We start from the raw sequence: 19,617 nt of genomic DNA on the forward strand, positions 1-19,617 counted from the left end.
GCTCGACAGGCTGGGATGCAGCTGAGTTGGTTTTGTTTGTTCTTAAATATGGGAAAAGGAAAGGGTGCCGAAGGAGCACTGATAGGGTTGCCGTTCCCTTCTCTTGAGAGCCTTGTCCTCCAGCGTTTGCTGGCGTTGAAGCCAAGGGTTGGTTTCAATTATAGCAAGTTTCTTAGGCAGGGACACTAAATCCAAACCAGCTCCCTTGGATCCTTACACCCTCCCCGGCGTCCTGGCCCCACGGCCGATCTCCTGTAGGAGGGCTGCAGTTTTCCACCTGTTTCTGTCCTGCTCTGGGATCTCACCTCAACCTGATGCTGAAGTATCCCGAAGCAAGTCTGCCATAATGTTCTGGATCTGAGTCCAAAACCCACTTTTTTATTGTCTCTGGTACTTGACTGGCCTTGGCCCTTGTGATCCTCAGCTGAGATGGGAACTGAGGCTGTCAGTCACATTCTGAGAACAACTTTCCTCTCTGTAACTTTGCTGCTTCTCAATTCTCTTGGCTCTAGAGAATTCAAGCCTGAACTAAGGCTCGGGCAGCGTGGCTGATGCTTTAGCTCCCTTTTCCTGTGGCTGACAGCACTGTACGCCCATCTTAGTGAGATATTCTCATTTAACAGTTTTAAAACCAACATAATCCCAGAAAGAGGCAGGAAATCCTAGACAAACCACTTTACCTCTTCCCTCCTTGGTTGGTCTCTCTCCTTAAACCCCGCTGCCTAAGCTGTGTAGGTCTCCGTTAACTCTGCACCACAGCTCCCTTTTCCCAATTTTCCCAATTTCCCAAGACGTGTGCATGGAGACCACTCTTGGTTGAGTACCGAGCTGGGCTCCTAACCAACCTGTTAGATTTCTCCTTTGTCTTTACGAAGGCAGCAGGGAAGTGGCTGAGCAACTAATGCACTTGCCTGTGTCGTTGTGAAGTAACCATAAATAAAGCAGATAGTAAAAGCAGTCTTTTTTACTGTCTTCAAATAGCGACAGGAGCTTCCTGGAAAATTACCTTTTTTCTTTTTTTATTTTTATTTTTAGTACAAGTTAAAAGGGTTTGATATTTCTCGACATCTAATAAACAGCCACTTTCTCCTCATTTTTCCATCCACTGAAGTAGGAGTAATGAATGCATTTTATTACTGTCTTGAGAGAAGACAAAGTATCAAGGATCTAAAGCTTTATGCTTTCGTATATGGAAGCAGACGTGGAATAGGGGCAGGCATCTTCTTCCATTCCTACAGTCTGGCTGCTATGTGCCTGACAATCCCCATTTTCCATCCTGCCTCGAGAATGACTGAAACCAGTTTGTGCTGTGTTGTTCTCCATTGAAAACGGAACAAAGCGAACAAGCGCCTTTGAGATTTCCCTGCAGTAGAGGATGCTAAATATAAAAATACTTCAAGATCCAGAAAGTGCTGTCGTGATAGCCAATTAGGCTATCAGAAAAGAGCACTGGGAGAGAGTAGAAAGGAGGCAGGTTCAGAGAGGGGAAAATGGGTGTAGCTTTGACACAGCTTCCTTGACTTCACCACAGATGAGTTTCTTCATCCCTTTGTGCCTCAGCTCCCCACCTGCAAAGCAGAAACACTGGTTCACGTACGGCGTTTAAAAAGGCTGCATGTCCCTCTATGAATTTCCTTCATCAACCATTTCTCGGTAACAATTTCTCAATAAACAGTCACTCGGAGCGCACTTTGAGGCTTTTGTTAGCACCAAGCAGGATGTTTCGAGGAGGAGGAAGCTGCAGCGCACGCCGAGCCCCCTTCCCTGCCTGCAGCTCCCACCTCCCTTGGGAGAGAGAATTGGTGGGAAGAGAAGAATAGGAGCTCTCACAGCGAAGAAGGGTGAAGCAATTCTGCAGCAAAGGTTACTTTCTTTTCCTAAATGGAAATGTGTTTATGAGCTGAGAAAAATGATTTCTGGCAGCTCAGTTCAAGGAAAAAAAAAAAGAGAGAATAAAGGGATCAGGTGAAAAGCAAGTGTTTAGAGTTACTAAAGGTCTGGAGAAGCCATAATCAATGAATACAAAGTTCAACCTCATTTCTTTCCCGAGGGCCTGGTGAATGAGGCTATCAGGGACTCCTTGCAGAGCTCGCAGACGTGGAGGTTCTGCCCCGCCGTGGAGGAGCACCAAGCTTTGGTGCTTGCTAAAGCTCCCTGGCTGCCATTCAGTGCAGCATCAAAAGGAGGCAAGGCCCTAAATCACAGTGTCACTTCGCTGCTAGCTCGGTGCCAGGTTCCACCCCAGGACTGGTTGCTTTCTTGTGTGATCCTTAAATCCGTAGTTTAAAGGCATTTAAGGTTCTGCCCTGTGCTGCCCTGCAGGCCAGTTGCTGTGATGGAGCCTGGTTTTGGTTTAACTTCAGTATCCACCCTCCCCTGAGCCCCCGGGATGCTAACAAAGGTCCCTAAATAACGTACATGTGAGCGCTTTTAATAGCAATTGCTCCTGACTTGGGATGAGGCGTTGTATAGGATTTATTGTTACTATTCTGACAGAAATCAGACAACCCAGCTGAGGCCTGCAGTATAGGTGCTGAACCGCAGCAGGGAAGAGCCCGTTCTCTTTTAGGGTTGGTGTCCTCTCTTTCGTAGCACCACCTTGAATCTAATGAGTGCAGAAAGCTGCTGGCATCCTCCCTCTCCACTTCACCCCCTTCTCGTGCCCAGCCCGAAGGAGGCAGGTGGCACTTCTGCCCGTGAGTGACACTTTTGGAGGCTGGAGAGACAGGTTACGAATGCACCAGCAGGCAGCTGGGGTGTGCTTCTCCATCTAGGGGCAGAATTGGTTGCGTGCAGGTGTAACGCTGGAGACAGGCACAGCAAGGAGAGGAATGACCCCCTGCCCTGCAAGCCAGCGGTTATCGGGGCAAATTTAGTGCTGTGCATCCTTCTCAGCACCGGTGTTTAGGGATCTGCCACCTGGTAACACAAAATACCCCAGAGAAAGGAGCGTGGACGTGCACCAGGACGTTTGTCATTGCAGTTAACTGCGGGGCTTGTGACCTGGTCTCCATTCACAGGAGAATTTTTGCTGCCAGGGAACCGCAGATCTGCTGGCTAAAGCTGCGGATTAGGCTAATAGGAGCTTAATGGGAAGTCAGGGGGGGAAAAGGAGAAGGAGGGCTGGGAAATTAGATCGTGCTCCCCAAGGCTTTGGTGCCAGGCTGGGCCCTGCAGAGCCAGCTCAGTGATGTGAGGCCGTGTGCTTGCCAGGGTGCCAAGGGATGGATTTGGTCCCAGACCAAAGCAGTGCTGCTGGGGCTGGGGGGAGGAGAACGGCGAGGAGAGGATGGAGATGGGGCAGGGATGACAGTTTGCACTGCTTCGCTGTCTCGGTTTGGGCTGTGATGAGGCAAAACGTGACGGCTGGGGGCCTGTGCAGGAAGGCAGCAGCCCCGCTTCTCGCTGAGTTCGGTGCCAGGCCTGGCGCTACTCGCTGGGCCATGCGTGTCTCACCCATGGTGTTCTGCTCTCGTTTTGCCTTGGGAAACAGCAATTCTAGCTACGGCTTCATACGTGCTCCAGCCTCGATCACTATGGTTACTGGTGCTCCACCAGTGCTCCCGTGGACACCAGTCCTCCATCACATCAAGCTCTGCATCCAAAGAGTCACAAATGGCCAGCACAGACAAGGGTGATGCTGATTTTTTCCCCCCAAGTATTTTATGGGCCCAGGAGGATTAAGTGACTTACCTGGGATCTTGCAGGGCTTAGTGGCAGAGCTGGGAATAAACCTAGACCTCCTGCTCCCCGTCCAGTACCTCCAGCTCCTTTTTCTTTGAGGAAACACCCGAGAGCTCAGGCTGATGCGCTGAGACGTGGGTGGGTTATCGAGCAGCCTGTCAGCCAGCTGCAGGCACGCGACCCAGCCCATGAAACCCCTCCTCGTGTCTTAAAACCGACCTGACCTTGATCCACCAGCCCCGCTGCTGCAGGGGGTGCCGGGGAAGGCTCCGTTTCCAAGCCCAGCCTCCTCCTCCAACGCCGTCGCTTTCGTTAAACGGAGCGGTTAAACGCATCGCTCTGGATAAGCTCGGCAGGCTCCTGGAGGGACGGGGCCGTGGCGGCTCAGCTCCCTTCCCGGCTGCGTTGCAGTGACGTTTGTCAGGCCGGTGTCACCCGGGGCAGAGCCGTGGCTCCGCGCTGCTCTCCTGGCCGCCCTCCCACCACGGCCACGGGCTGCAGCTCCCCCGAGACGTCGGCCCGCGGCCTGTAGGACCAAGCTGACGTGTCAAGCTAAATAAGTTCAGAGGCTCCTCGTGCTTAATAATTCCATGGGGTGACCTTGGAAGCCCCTGGCGGGAGGGCAGGAAGCTGTTCCAGCCTGACAAAGCAGGTTTTCTGGGTTGGCCGGCTAAAACAGCGTGTTTCTCCCCAGAGCAGCCTTGAATAACCCCTGTACTGTCTCCTTGAGTTAAGTCAGCCCAAGCAGCATCCCCCACTGCCTTGTCTCCATCCCACTGCCAGCGTTTTCCCTTTCACAGCGCTGCGCTCTCACCCGTGCTCCCCTCCAGCCAGGAGGTGCCCCAGGGTACGGCGAGGGACGTGCCCTGATTTTAGGAGGTGCCTGTCACTCTGAAGGACAGCTCTCTCGGGGTGACAGCCGTTCTCCCGCAAGTCCTCTGAGGCACTGTGCAGTCTGGAGCTTTTTTTTTTTTTATTATTATATTTTTTATTTCTCCTCTAAAACACTCCCTGAGCAAACTGAATACATAAGGAAGAACGTAGATGGTGAAGATTATCTGACGTTACCTTGTCTCCTTTATAATCCTGTATGCAGGGATGTGTTTGAATATTTAACAATAGATTAAATTATGTTTCCTTTTCTTTCTGTTAATGAGGTAACTAGAAAAAGCAGTACCTCTGTTGACAGTGCTAAATTGAGAAGGAACAGACAAATATCCAAGTACGTTTTCCCTTTTCCTTCATCTGTGGTCTTCATCACTGGATGACTCTTGCTAGTACATTCTGCTGCAGGAGTCATTTGGGAGGTCAGGGATGCTGACCTCGTTCCTCTGGTCCATTTCCTTTGGTAGGCAGCTACAGGAGTTTTATAGAGTAGCCCATGGCCTGGAAATTAGAGTTTATTATGTTTTGGGTGGATCTCTGTACCTCCCTCTTTCACCATCACCTTTCATAACCAGCCAAGGAGATTTCTGGCTCTGAGTAGTTATTTAATTGAGTGTCAGAAATCTTCAGAGGGGGACCATTAGAAGTATTTAAAATAAAAAAAAGGGAAGAAAAGTGATGCTATATAATCTTGAGTAAGCTCCATCTGTCATATCTGGCCTTTTACTGTTTTAATACTATTGATGATTCCAGGCAAATGTTGAATTTATCTGTGGTCTAATTAGCCAGTAACTTCAAATCCATCTCATTGTAGAAAGCAATAAACAGGTTCCACCCACTTAGCCATCGCTAAGTTAGCATCTGTCAGGAGACAGGACATTAAGATCTGAAGGTAAGAGACTGAGCAGAGCCACACGGCTCTTCAAAGGCCTTCAGATTCACAGGAACTGGGAAAGTTTCGCTAAAATCTGTGAAGAAATAGCAGGGGAAAAGCCCAAGCTAAGAGGCAGAATGGGAAAAAGCGTAAGGGGCACTTCCAGGCTGTCCTGGATCCTCATGCCTTCCTCCCAGCACCAAGCAGAACCCCGTATTTCTGCCTCCTGCGTGCAGTGCTCCCGTTCTCCAGGGCATTTGTCAGCTGCTCATTACCTGGAGCCTGAGATTGTGACGAGCACATCACATTACCTACATTATGCCTTGTCCTTTCAATTGAATTTTCTCTGATGTTCTCCTTTATTGGCAATAGGCGATGAAGTTATGGGATGCTGTCAAACCGGGGCTGTTTACCTGCCTGGTTAACCACTGCTGCCCTCCCCTCTCCAGCCTCCATCCCACCCCACACCGAACCTACAGCTTTCCCCATTGCCAGGTCCGGAGGCAGAGAAATCGGTGCCTAACCCATTAAGGAAGGAGCGTGATGCTGAGCCTCGCTGGCTGCGTTTGCTGCAAGCTCCGAGCACGCCTGAGTGCCACGCAGCAACGCGTTAAGCCGTGGTGATGTAACCACAGCTTCCAGCTCCACGCTTCGGGCTGCCGGGCACGGTTTCGGATCCGCTGCGTGCCCTTGGAAAAGGCACTCGGGTTCCGGGTTCAGGCTGAAGCGAGGAGGGTTCAGAAGTCACCTCACCCCCCTGATGCTTCGTCTTCCCGAGGCTAACCCTCACCAGGGAAGGGGAATGGCACTTTTTGGTGCAGAGCAGAGTGCTGCCGTGGGATGCTAGCTGGGTATTGTCGTTGACAGCGATGCGTGGTGCGGGAAGGAGAAGGGAGCTGCGTGTTAGCTGCTTCTGCTTTGCTGCGGTTGGCTGCAGCGGCGATGCTTCCTGATTGTACCTGTGTCTATAAACAAATACAGTATTTCATGTAGCGGAGAGCATCCTTCACCTAATCAACACAGTAACGGGGAGATAATTACTGCAGCCGAAAGCTGTAACTCCCTCGGTTTATGGCTCTGGAGGGGTTCAGGGAGCAGAGGACAGCACAGGGCTCGTCGGCAGCCTGCCCGTGTGCCCCGTGAGTGAGGTCTGTCTTCCTGAAGCAGAACCAGCCTGAGAGCTCCGGGTGTCCTTCTCCCCCCTGGAAGTGAAATACCACGCTGTCCACGGATTAAGGAGCTGCCCGAAGAACGGCTTTAGCTGTGAGTAGGGAGTAAATGTGTTTTCCTGGCTTCTCTGGTGAATGTTAATGTTTCATCCCTCGAGCGGTGAGGTTTAGCAGAAGATCCTCCTGCGGGAGCCCTGTTCGAGTGCGCAGTAATAGAACTGATAGCCCAAGCATGAATGGAGGAATTTGTCAGAGGCTTTATTTGCAGTTTTGATGAAAATAAACAGAGGCGTGAAGTGTTTGGGAAAACATTCCGAATAGCTGCTTCCCAGCAGCTAACCCACAAACTGAGCACTGTAGATGGGTGAGCACTATGGGAGGGACAGGGAGAGGGTTTTGAGGAGCTTTAAGGACAGTTTGCTTCCTGTCCTTCCACAACTTACTGTCACACCATATCCACGTCTGGTCCGCAGAGCAGAAATCATGCTCTCTGTCCAAAGGGATGCACCTTTCCTGCTGCCTCCATTCGGCTCCTTTTGTTTGCTGAGATCTGGAAGAATTACTGCAAGGCAACAGCCCAGTGCCTCCATCCCAGCCTTGGAAGCGCCACGGTCACGGGCTTTGTGCTGCAGATCCCCAGCCTCGGGGACACTGGGGGAAAGGGACTCCCCTCCGTGGAAGCTGTCTCCTTTGCTTCTGTGAAGGCAGCATATGGAAATACAGCACAAAACTTAGGCCCTCAGCACTTCTTTAATCCTCTTCAACAACACAGGAGTCGTTCTTTATGCATCCCGTAATCAAATTTCTCTGGGTTTATCTGTCACTTGCAGACCTTCATCACCCTTACCTGGGAGCAGGGGGAGATATCCCAGTGACTTGTCACACCAACCATGTCCTATTGTTCCCATTTGTTTGCTGAGCGTGGGGGTGGAGAGGCATAAATATTAAAATCTACCTATTATATAGCCAGGCCTCCGTTGATAAATGATGTATAAAATCAATTTACAACCCAGGAATAAAAAGCATCCATGGAAGCGGTTTCTAGCTCCAGGTACTAGGAAATTATTCCTCCATAACTTGCTCTGACTGGAACTCATTACACACTCTGTCCACAGGATGATTTTGTTGTTAAAAACCATCACTCAGAGCTTATTTATCCCCTCTCCTTGCAAAGGCTCTTGGAGCGCCTGTTGCCTGTGAAGTAAGGAGGTGCGTTGCTGTCCTGTCCCGGCGAGCGTTGGGCTACTGGTCTCGCGTGCACCAGCACCTCGACGTGTGCAGGTGGGGATCCGATAAGTCAGGATGGGGAACTCTTGGAAGCTGGGATCCAGGAGGGCTAACAGCTGCACACTGACCTTCAGAGACACCCGTGTTCCCACTGCCTTCTGAAGGATCGAGCTGAAATGTAACCACTTTTTATCTATTGGGTCATGCTCGCAAAAGGGAAGCTATCTCCTGCCAAGACACAGTCTGGAAAAAATACTTTTCAGATTCTCCAGCTTTTGTCTGGGAGGCTGCTTTGCTGTGAGTTTTAGGGGAGATGTTTCCATTTTATGACGGAGGGACAGCAACACAGAGACTTCAGAAGTCTGAATTTGAAAAAAAGATCTTCCTCTTGCCCCCGTTATATAGCTGGGGGAGGCTGGGGTTGGCTATTTCCACAAACGTCCTGGGTATGCAACGCAGGGACAAAAAGAATCGATATAGTTTCTTGAAAGGTAGTTTGCCGCTAGGCCTACACTGTCTCAGTGCTGATGTTTTCACATGGTTTTATGGGTCTAAACGATCCAACAAGGAACATTTTCCTGTCCGTCTCAAGTTGGACCTGCTGTCCAGCTGCATTGTACCTAGAGCTCTACTCTGCTCCTGGAGATACACAAAACAGAGGCATTGAAGTCAACTTAGCAAGCAAGGTGTTAATTTAGGCTCTCCCCCCTTTACGGGAACATCTACATGGGTAGGTGCAGACAGACATGAGCTCATTGCGCCCTTGTTCTGATCCGGCTGGACGCGAGCCAGCTCTGGTGTCTAGAAGCCATAGAGCTACTTTAGCTAATAAGGCCTTTTGAAAGACGAGGTGCGTGTGTTTGAGCACGGCGCAATGTCGGCGTGGTTATACGGCTTCCAGCCTCGCTGGAGATGAAAACCTTTTCATAGTCCTTGCTCTGAAGCATTCTGCCAAATCCTCCTGAGATTTGCGAGGTTTGAATAAAAAGGGTAGAAAGGGGCAAGCCAAAATGGGGGGAGAGGCAGCAGAGAAAAGTCAAACCTGGGGTACTTGGGGGAATGGCTGATCTGGTACTTGGGCAACGACAAATCAGGGGCTCAACGTAGAATTTGTGCAAGTTACCACAGTTTCCTCTAAGGCAGGCCTTGTCAAATAGACCTGTTGTCCTTTTGACAGATGGCCAGCTCTGGCTGGTAGAGCAGCAGTGTTGGTGGCTTATCCTTGGTTTCCTCTAAGGCATTTGGCTTGGCATCGCCTGACATTTTGATTAAGAAAAACTTTCACGGGGTGGAATTAATAGGGCACGTTGTGGATGGATGAGAGCCTGGCTCAGCGATGGAGCTCAAAATGCAGTTGTTCAAGGAACAATATCAATAAACAGGGTTGTTTCAAGCAGGTTCTCCAGGGATGGATTATTTTGGTCCACAGCTATTCAATGCTTTTATTAATGATTTTGCTGATGATCCATGTCCTTTGCAGGGCTGGATTGCAGATGAGGTAAAGATTTGTGATGTTACACTACGACAGTAACTATGTTATTTGTAAGGTGAATTGCATGGTTAAATGGTCTTAATCTAAAAAATTGCATTGCAGCACCTCAAAGCACTCAGTGCCTATAGGAACTGGGATCTCAAGGTTTGGGAGCTTGTGTGTTGCTGGATAGTGCTTTACCTGCTGTGCAGCACTGCTTCTACCATTGAAACACTACACAATATTCTGGTGTCAAAGCCTTTCTACAGCTCAAGGAACACAATTACACCCTGGTTCGATAGCATCCTGCTCATAGCAAAACTAATCCCCATCTCAGTGGGTGCAAACAAGGGGAGAACCCAGCTCCTGAATGAGATGTTCTCAAAGTGCAAACAGTTTCTGGGGCCAGACAGTGGAAATTCTGGTGCCTTTGCAGTCTTTGGCAGAAGTAGCACAGTCTGCGGTGTTTTTAGGGTCGTTGTTGTGAATAGCCCGTGTCTTGGTTAGCTGGGTTTTATCTGGTGGCTGTGAGAAGAATGTTTCAGCAGCTCTCCAGCCAGTGGCAAAGCTAGTCGCCTTCACTTCTTGATTCATTGGTTTATTCTATTTAAAAAAAAAAAACCTTTCGTTAAATGTAGCAATAAAGTTCAGTGAATTAAAATCAATGCAGTCTCCTCCTCTCTGTGCCCTAGCTCTGGGGGATGGTTTTTGGAGCCCTAGACAGAAATCTTTCAGACGAGCACTGTTTTGTGCTGAGATACTGTTTGAATAGCCGAGGAAACCAGGGCAAGAGAAAAGGGGCTGAAAGCACAGATGAATGTAAGGCTTGTTGGCCATGGAGTAGTCTATCACCAGCCTGCCAGCACAGTGTGATGGCTGCATCCTTGGGCTAAATCTGTCCCGTTTCCCTGCTCTCCAGGGACCTCTGCGCACAGCAGGAGGGTTAAAAACACAGAAGTGACGTAAATTAAAATCCAGCCTCTCTGAGGGGTGCAGGCGGTCATAAAAGCTCCTCTGCTACTGTTGATCTTCCCTCTTTCAAGAGGCACAAGTGCAGGGAAAGCTCCTCCATGTTCCTTTCTTCCTCCTCTCCTCTAAGGCAGGGGTTCGTGGCATTCACCTTGTTAAAAAGCCATTCCGTTGTAAAACGATATCTCTTAATAACTATATTAATTTTAAATGCCAGAGATATAGTCATAAAATTTCCTTGTAGGTTGTAACAGCCGGCCAGCCCTTTATCCGGCATGCTGGCAAGCTTGAGACTTCTCCCAAGCCCCTTCCTCCGCCGGTACTGCAGATAACTGTAGGGAAATATTTTACGGCAAGCACTGTGTTTGAAAAGGTCAATGGCTGACGTTATTCACGAAGGGAGGAGGAGGAGGGAGAGGGATCTCCCAGTCTCTCCTGTATTCAGTTACTTCATTATTGCACCTCCTGTAAAGAAACACGGGAGAGAGGTTTTTCACATGGTGCTGGATGCTCGGGAAAGGGCGATTTCAATGTCACCTTAGCCTCTTCAGGGCATCTTCCACGTTTCCAGCAGCTTCCCACGAGCTTGGATTTGCAAGCTGAATGGAAAACCATTCACTGGTGGATTCCACCCCAACCCCGGACAACTTCTTCTGGGGCTTAGATCCCCTCACTATTATATAGCACTTCCACCGTCTAATCTAAATCAGCCTTGCTGCCATTAAAAAAAAAAAAATAGTGTGATTATATTGAAATCATTCCTCCACTTTGCCAACTTACCTCTAGTAATACCTTACTATTTCTGCAAGACTTGTTTGATTTATTTTTATTTTTTTTTTATTTATGGCAGCATGTACAACCAAGTCTGTTAGTTTCTTTATAAAAGAGGAAGATGCTAAGGACTGTTTTTTTTTGTCTGTCTGGTGTCAGTTACCTGAGTAAACGTGGTTCAACCACAGTGACAAAGCACTCGGTCAGTCACCAACACTGAGCTTAGTCAGGCTTGGGGTGTAAAAGGCTTTTACAGGAGAAGGCCAGGAGGAGACCCGCAGCCGCCTTTTCCTTGTGCCAAGGGAATACATCATCAGAGAGCTACGGACACCACAGCCAGATGGGCAGCCCAGGTGTGCTCCAGTTGTGTTGGACGGGAGGTAGGGGAAGAGTTGGCCTGAAATCAGCCCAAATATATGCCATGATCTCAGCCAGGAACGTCACGAACCTTAATAACCACTTACACTTCCCCAGTCTCCGCACGTTATGGGACTAACAGCGAGTGCTGTTTTTCTCATAGCTCACATTTGCTAACCTTGAATTTTCTAAGCTGGTCTGGAGCCAAAACTGTGGGTGATCCCGAGATCAGTTACATTTTCTGCAGCAGAACTAAAAGAACATTAGGATCATGTACTCTGGCCTTCTGTGTAGCCATGGCAGGAAACACGTACCAATAATCCCTCCACCTAGCCTGTAAGTTTTCCTTGAGTAAGAGAGCTTTGTGGTTATTTTTTAAGGTGAAGATGGGCAGACTTAACTGTGAAGACAGAGGGACCCAATCTACTGCATCCCCTAGGCCAACGGCTCCAATGGCTTATTGCGTTTTCTGCTGGGAAAATAAATAAATAAAACCTGTCCTATTTCCAGCCCGAATGGCTTCAGCTTCAGCTTTAAGCCACTAGTTTTTGTGATGCCTCTGTCTGTGAGATTAAAGAGACCTTTGCAGTCTGCGAGGTGGGTTAGAAAGGCCAGCAAAGCCATTCGCTCTGTCAACAGACAAATAAAGCCTGGCTTTGGTTTGAAGTTCAGCATCCCCGGGGCTCATGCTCATCGCTACGGGATCTGGACATCCTCCCCCAGGCGTTTATAAACTCGGGGCTCCTCGTTTCATTCAGGGGGGTCATCCAGCAGCCCGTATTTACACAGCCAATGAAAGGGGTATGTCAGCAGCAGAAAAGCACCGGGCCTTTTTCTCTGTCCTCCTCCCTCAGACAGGAGCACCGGTGAGAAGTGATACTCAGGTGTCAGGATTTTTGTGAGCATTCTCAGCTGCTCATGCCTAGAAAGCGAAGTTAATTGGAGGGCTTCAAAGTAGACTGACAGCTGGAGTATAATAGTGTCCTTTTTTTGCCCTGGCACAGCCTGTGGGTACTCACGGCTTTGCTATGAATTGCTCAGTCAAGTGCCTTTTGCTGACATCTTCCCCGTTTCACCTTGTATATTAAATCTCCAACTGCCAATTTACTGCCGAAAGACCAAAAGAGAAGGACGGGAGCCACCTAATCGAGGACATGAGGTTGTCAAGGTTCCTTGAAAGGCTGAGGCTGTCTCAGCTTAGGTCGGCTCGCGGTGGCACGTGGAGCGGTTTGCTAGACAAGGAGCAGGGTGCGGGGCTGCAGCCGGGTGCTGCTGGGCACGATTCAGGCTTCTGCTGAGCACACCTTCGCTTGGCGTACGGATGTGGGAATGGCACACAGCAGTGCTGTGTGCGGGCTCACATCAGAGCAGGAAGGCAGGCGGAAAAGAACAGGGCAAAATACACCCTTCGATCACAAGCGTCGGGTGCTTTGCGGTCAGCGTTTTGCTCAGTTGCAAGTTTGTGTTGGATCAACCCTGAAAACTGCGCCTAAAAAGCATCGCAGGCAAGCTTTAGGTGTTGCCTGGGTTGCTGACACCTGGCGAGGAGTTATCTTAACCTGCTGTTTGCTCTCATGCTAGTCTTCTGCTTGCTCCCTCGTTTAGTGCATGGCCTCAGTCTCAGCCTGGGCTTTCAACTGACAAAGACAAAATTACCTGGAATTCTTGTCAATACTTTTTCTTTGAGGCAAACCATCCCATTTCTTTATACCTGGTGTTCTGCGAGTGCTCAGGCCCATGGGGCTGATGTCCGAGTCCCAAATCTGTCCTAAGTCTGCAACAGCATCGTGTGCTTTAGTGGTAGGTGAACAAAAGGCTTTAAGCACTCATGACTCCCTCAGTTAAATTGTGGGTAGGTGTAGTGTAGCTCCTGCTTTCTGACACTAAAAGATAGAGATGAAATAAATAATTAAGAATGCTGGGAAAAGCTGGAACTGAAATCAACAGAGAGAGATCCAGTCAGTCTCTGGTACCCGGACTTTGAGGGAAGTCAATAGAGTGGTATCAAACTCCGTAAATTTTTTACAGGAGGTCTGACTGCTTTTAAAATTGTCCCTTTTGATCCCGAATGCCCGTTTGGATCACAACTAACAACTAAACGTTCTTCTGTTTCTGAACTCTGCCTGCTTCTCCCCCCTTATATTTCAATAACTTTACGCACGTACCTGAACATTCAGCTAATGCCTATTAAAAACGATGAGTGGCCAGTTTCTCCGTGTCACGGCAGAACAGACAGCCTCTGAAGCGAGGGGTCAGATGGAGGCAGAGAAGGGCCGCGCCACCACGCGTGCTCTGGCTGCCCTCCCGTGCCAGCCCCATGTGCTGCAGGAGCCGGAGCATCGTCCTGGGTGCTACCTTGGTGACAGGCGAGCCTGAGCGGCGGCTTTAATCCCAGCTGAGCTGACAGCAGGTCCTCTGACAGCCCAGGCAGCTGCTGGCGTCTGCCCTCCACCCCATCACCTGTGCTGCAAGTGGGGTGCTTGCTGTTCGTATTTTATGCTTCACATCTGCGTGTGACAAGGAGCCACGCCGATAACTGGCTTTATTTTCCTACCTGCAGCTCTGCTAGGGGGACTGCTGGGCTGATGGCTGAGCCTTTCAGCATCAATTCTGCTGCCTGGCTGGGTGAGGAGGCTGCTGGATGGCGGTGGCACTGCAGCGTGGGCCAGGCAGTTCTCTCAGGACCCATCTCTCTGCCCTCTATAGGCCCAGATGTCTGGGGCAGGCTTTCCAGACGAGTGTGCTGGTCTGCTGGGGGCTGTCTGGTCCAAAAAAGTCATGCAGAAAATGCTCACAAGCATCCCCTGCATGGTACAACCTCTGGGCTGCATTCAAATTAGTGGCTTCGAGGCCAAAGCCTATCAATCACGCTGCATTTGTACCGTCTAGTCCTCTTCTCACAAATGGAATAGTTTCAGGGGTTTATCTTTCTGCCAGCCTCCTAAAATCTACGGGCTGGAACTTCATTGAACATAGCCGCCATCGTAACTGGAAAAAAAAAAGGCTCATTTTCTAAATGTTTTTCACCATTGGATGCTTCATCTGAGTACTGAGATAAAGCCAGATGCCTCTCTGAGTCTCCTTGCCATTAACTTTCTCCACCTGTACGCTGACAGCAAACTGTCATTTCAGTCATCTGTCAGTTGTCATTCCAGCTGCCCTTCCATGTACCTTTCCAAATGTACTATATTTTCCCTGCGATACAGAGACAAGGAGAAAGCTGAGGGGAGTTATGATAGAGGTTTACAGAACCACGAGGACAGCAGATAAGTTGAGCTGCTATTCATCAATTCCCCCAGCGCTAGAACTAGCCGAGCGCTCATTGAAAATAGATCAGTTTAAAGCAGACAAAGGGAAGCGTTTTTTTATGCAGTGGGTTGTTACTTTTCAGAATTTGAGTGTAAGGCTCCATGGACTGCTTTGGTTGATCACCTCCCTTGCCCAGCTCCCTAGGCAAAATGCGGGGAGCGGAGGGGACACAGTGACTGTCTCTTCTCAGCAGTAATTCAGCCAGCAAAGACGATGAATTTCACAGGCTGGGCAAGCGAAGTGGAGCCGTGGCTGGCGCAGAACGGTGACTTTTCCACTCCATCAAGATCACCTGCTGGCTTGGAAGCCTTCTCCCTGGGTACAGCGCTGAGGGCTCTGTGCGCTATATGGATGAGGAGCGAGGGGGTCGGTTTGTAACTGAGTCATAGCAGATTGTCTAGGCAGACCTCTCTGATGTGAAGGCTTCCATTTATTTGTATGCGTTCAGGCTGCTTTGACCAGAAGTTGAAGTGTCTGGGAAGGGAGAAGTAACAGAAGTGCCTCCCTATGGTGGTGGGGAAGTTGCACGTTCAGTGCAAAGCCTGAAGCTGCTGCTTCTGCTTTGGAGTGCAAGCTGTGGTAATGAAATTAAACTTATGGCCTCTTCTGGGAAGTAGGAGGCATCTCTTTAAAAGTAAATACGGGTAATCTCGGTGGTTTTAGGAAGAGGAGTCCTTTAAAGGCATCGTGGAGGTAAGCACTGCACTCCCCTGATGCTGCCTGCCCGAAGCAGAATGAATGTGGGCTCTGCTGGTGCTGGCAAGCTTGGCTCTGCTCGTCTGCTCCCTGCTGTGGGTGGTGGGCAGGTGGGAGCTGAACCCATATGGCTTAGGCTGGGCCATCCTCCAGCACCCGAAGCAGGAGGCTCCGAGCTTGCACCAAGAAGTGGTTGCCTGCAGTGTTCCGGCTTCTGGCCCCCAGAAAAAGACACTTGGGGTCGAGCTGGTGTCTGGGAGCAGCCGAGGGCTTTCAGCCAGCTCAGGGGATGGGAAGGGCATCACCTGGCTCTTATCTCTGATGGCTTTCTCAGGAGCCATCTCTTTCCCTCAGCTGAGGGCAGCAGGGTTATTTCTCTGAATGGTGCCTTGTGAGGAAGGAGGAGGAAAAAAAAAGCACTAAGTCAGATACAATAATTTTCAATCTGAGAGTTATTTAGACTTTGTGCGTCCTTTGTAAGACACAGAAATCCTCAGTATAAGGTTTAATGGCTCAAGGGCCGAGAGGAGAAGGTAAATAATTCTTACGCTTGATATAGAGATGGTTTTCTCCTTGTTTGTCAGATATGATAGATGTCACCCACTGGTCGCCTATTGTTATTCTGTTGTTGCTTGTCACAGTCACACCTTCCATTGAATCCTATTCTTCTCTCTTTTTCCTCTCTTTCTCTCTTGGCACCCGGCTTGCAAGTAATTTATGTATGACAATATGAGACTAATTCTGTTATTATGTCAAAGGGAAATTGAATCTGGGGCTTTAGAGCTGCATCTGGGAGGAATCTTCAAATGAATCTGGAGTGCAGGAAAACTCCATGTTCGATTCATTCGCTTGTCACACTGCCTGCCAGATTAAGTCATTATGAAGGGCAGAGGAGGAGAAACGAAGGAAAAAAAACCACAGGAGTTAGACTGAGGAATGAAAGGGAAAGGAGGAGAGGACAGAAGAATGAAGACTGAAAATAAAAGGGACAAGCTGAGATGGCAAACACAGTAAACTGATATCAGTAACCATTCAGATAAACCTTCAAGTGCATGCTTAACATCAGGTGAAGCAAACGTTTGAGTAAAGCCCTGAGTGAAGGGCTTAGCTGGATTTTACTGTGTCGGTGAAAATGGGAGCAGAAATGCGGGGGTTGATAGGAGAAGGGTCAGAGCAGATTTAGCAAGGCCTTGGCTGCTCTGCTGGAGGAGGGTTTCTTGCATTGCCTAGCAGGGCTGCAGCCATACAAGCAGTAGGGCCATCGTGGGTCTGTGTTCCATAACATTTCATTTAATGCTGGTCCTGCCATCGTTCACTGGCACCTGAGAGGTTTCTGCAACTTATGTTTTTCCCTTTTCAAAACCCTGAGAACCGCAAAGACACATCCAATCCACAGCAATTTCCACCTCCCTTCCCATAAATACAGTTTAACTAGTCTTCCCTCCCTGGTGCCTTTTTGGCCCTTGGTCTCTCTGCTTGAGGCTGAAAAGGAGGAAGAGACGGTGGCAGAAAGAAGGATCTTGTCTGCTTAACAGGTGAGGGAGAGGCAAAGCCACCCAGCAGGTGCTGAGATGTAGCTTTTGGTGTTTTAAAGCTGGAGGGAAGTGAGGCAGGTGAGACAGCAAGGTCTGAGCTAAGCAGCAAGCATAAAAGGTATTAGGATGTGGATCTCATGCCTGGAACCAAGGTATCTGAGTTGTGTTCCAAGTCTTTTCTAGGCTGAACCCAAAATAACTGATTTAACTAAGACTTTGAGTTTCCCTTGAAGGTATCCCAGCCCTGCTGAGGAGCTGGGCTTTAATGCTCCGGGGCCTTAATTGCCTACTTACAATTTGGAGAAGCTAATGTTTTGTTTTTTCCATCCACACAGCCTGCCTTCTCTGCACACAGGCAGTGCTTCCACTTTATCTTTTCCGTGAGATCAAGATTTCTGCTGAGGAACAGTTGTAGCATAAAGCAGGGTAATCAGCAGGGAAATGTATTAGAGGGAAGATATGTAAGGCAGTTTCTACAGCAAGAAAAGGAGGATGCTGTATGTACCAAAAATGGGCTGACGTGGCTTCGGCTTTTCCCAGTGGCTGGAATACTAAAGGATATCTTCTGTCTCTTTTGCCAGGTAGCTTGTGCTACATTAAAACAACATGTTGAAGGAGCAAAACTCATCAATACCCTTTTATTCCCAGCGCTCAGCGAGCTGTACTTTGCTGTGCCTGAGCTGTAGCTAGGAATAACATCCTTCTCGCTTTGGACCTTGGTATTAACGCGGTTCTGCGGCCTCCTTCGTGTTGCTCGGGCACAATTTGCATACCAGTGTGTGCGTGCACATGTGTGCATGCTTGATTACCTTGAGTTTGTTCATGATGCCTTTTTGCACAGCTTTGCCCCCCGTCTGCTGTAGAGTTGTGCTAATCCCGTGTGTGGAAGGATCGGCAGCTCCACCACCCTCCCACACCTCTCCCATTCACCGGCATCCATCACTTCAGTTCCTGGTGCTGCTTTACTATTAATTGGCTTGTGTAATCTCTGAGATTGTTATTTATTAATAGACCATTCTGACTGTAGGAAAGTTCATTATTTAGAGCAGGAGAATGAGAGATCCAGAGGAACAGATGGATACATGGAAGTATCAGAAGAAGAGCTAGTTAAAATTCTAGGCATGTGCCGAGCTTTGACAAAGGATGGAAAACAGAATCAATCATCATTATCTAGGAGAAAAGCCATCAGTCTGTGTTAAAAATAAGCACTTTGTGTATTAAGCCCGTGATGCCAGACTTCCAAGAGTTTTGACTGGTAGCTGCAGACCCCGAGGTTAGACAGCTGACTGGGGAGCACTGCTGGGCGCACAGAACAGCAGAGGAAAAGGGAGGAAGAAATGTAAGCTGGAAAATGCAAAGAGTTGCTTTTGATGTCCTTCCAGTTCTGACTGGCTGTAGACAAGAGTATTCATTGATGGCTGTGTTAAAAAAGTCCCCCCTGAAATGCTAGTGCTGTTTAAAACTAGCGCGAGCCTTTCAGCTAGCGGTTAAGGGCTGCTTTGTGCATCAGCTGGGGAAAGCAGGCTGGGAAAAGACCCCTAATCTGTATCCTAATAAAAGAACTTCCCCGTTTGAACGATTTGATTTCCCACCAGGCTTCTCAGCTGTCTTGGCAAGGTGGATTCTCCGTGGAAACTCTGATAATCGCCTGCAAGTGCCGGGAAGGTGTCAACGCCGAATGCGGGGAAGCGTCGGGCAGAAGGAAGGGTTCGCTCGGGAGCTGGGAGGGACTGGTGAGTCAGCCAGGCCTTGAAGGTGGGTAAAGTGAGTCAGAGCCAGGCAGAATTGCTGTCACACTGAGTCGGTGACAAAGATGAGACAAGAATCTAGGACTTGAATCCTAGACAATTCTCCAAAGCCCAGCTCACGCCGGTTCTTTTTTTCACCGAAGTTGTTGTTCTGGTACTTGCAAACGAAAGCTTTCCCCCGCAACAAATACAAAAATATTAAACATTATATCTCTGTTGGACCCCTGCATGTGAAAGCAAAGGTCAGTTCCATTCTGAACTATTGCTAAAATGATTCTAATTGCCTTCAATTTCCCACAGGGGAATTTATCTGCCATTAGCAAGCCCTGAAATATTCAAATGCAACAGGCAAGCCAGCAAGCAGTGCTGCTCCGAGCTACCCCGCAGTAATTGGTTAATGGCAGAGCTGCTGGGTAGGAGGTAAACAGATCTGCTTTTTCTAAACCTGAAGCTTATGTCATGGCTGTTCCTCCAGACAAGGTTGTTTCTGGCTGCGTTCGGGATGCACTGAACCCTTTGTGTGTTTCTGGGCCCAGGCAAGGCACACCTGACATCTGTTTTTTTTTTCTCCTTGCTTGGTGCTTGCCTGGACTCTGAAGTGTTTGTCCATGCACAGAGAAACCAGAACCCAGACCCAATTTGTGTAATGATCTAAAGACCTTTTTCTGGAGAGAGAGAAAAAAAAAAAGAATTTCTTCTTCAGTTTCCTTCTAAACTTGGAGATTTCCTGGCATGTAACCTCTTAAACAGCAATGCTTTTCCCTCCCCCAGTGAGCACTGCTCCCTTGGAGCCATTTAGGGTTTTTAAACTCTCTCTGTTTCCTAAGCTGCTGCTCTTTGCTTCGCGAGGGCAACTGAAGATCATCTAATAACGTACAATTTCACTTTTCCTTTTCTCCCCCTCTCTTATTGAGCGCAGACA

At 48.9% G+C, this 19,617-nt stretch overlaps 1 protein-coding gene and 1 long non-coding RNA gene across 2 annotated transcripts in view; one reads left to right on the forward strand and one right to left on the reverse strand.

Moving 5' to 3' along the window:
* OAF (out at first homolog) overlaps window positions 1–19,617 on the forward strand; it is a 201,449-nt gene that overhangs the window by 50,242 nt on the left and 131,590 nt on the right. Inside the window, exon 2 of the mRNA XM_083808200.1 lies at window positions 18,543–18,680. Coding sequence (XP_083664326.1) covers window positions 18,626–18,680 — 55 coding nt within the window. The 5' untranslated portion in view covers window positions 18,543–18,625. The remainder of the gene's footprint in view (window positions 1–18,542; window positions 18,681–19,617) is intronic.
* On the reverse strand, window positions 1,036–10,984 carry LOC310885194. Its single transcript, XR_014574596.1, has 2 exons — window positions 3,909–10,984; window positions 1,036–1,568 (listed from the first exon to the last, which is right to left on the reverse strand). It is a non-coding gene; the product is annotated as an uncharacterized lncRNA (long non-coding RNA).

The sequence above is a fragment of the Anser anser genome (genome assembly GCF_964211835.1).
Source record: "Anser anser genome assembly, chromosome: 22".
NCBI classification, from domain to species: Eukaryota; Metazoa; Chordata; class Aves; order Anseriformes; family Anatidae; genus Anser; species Anser anser.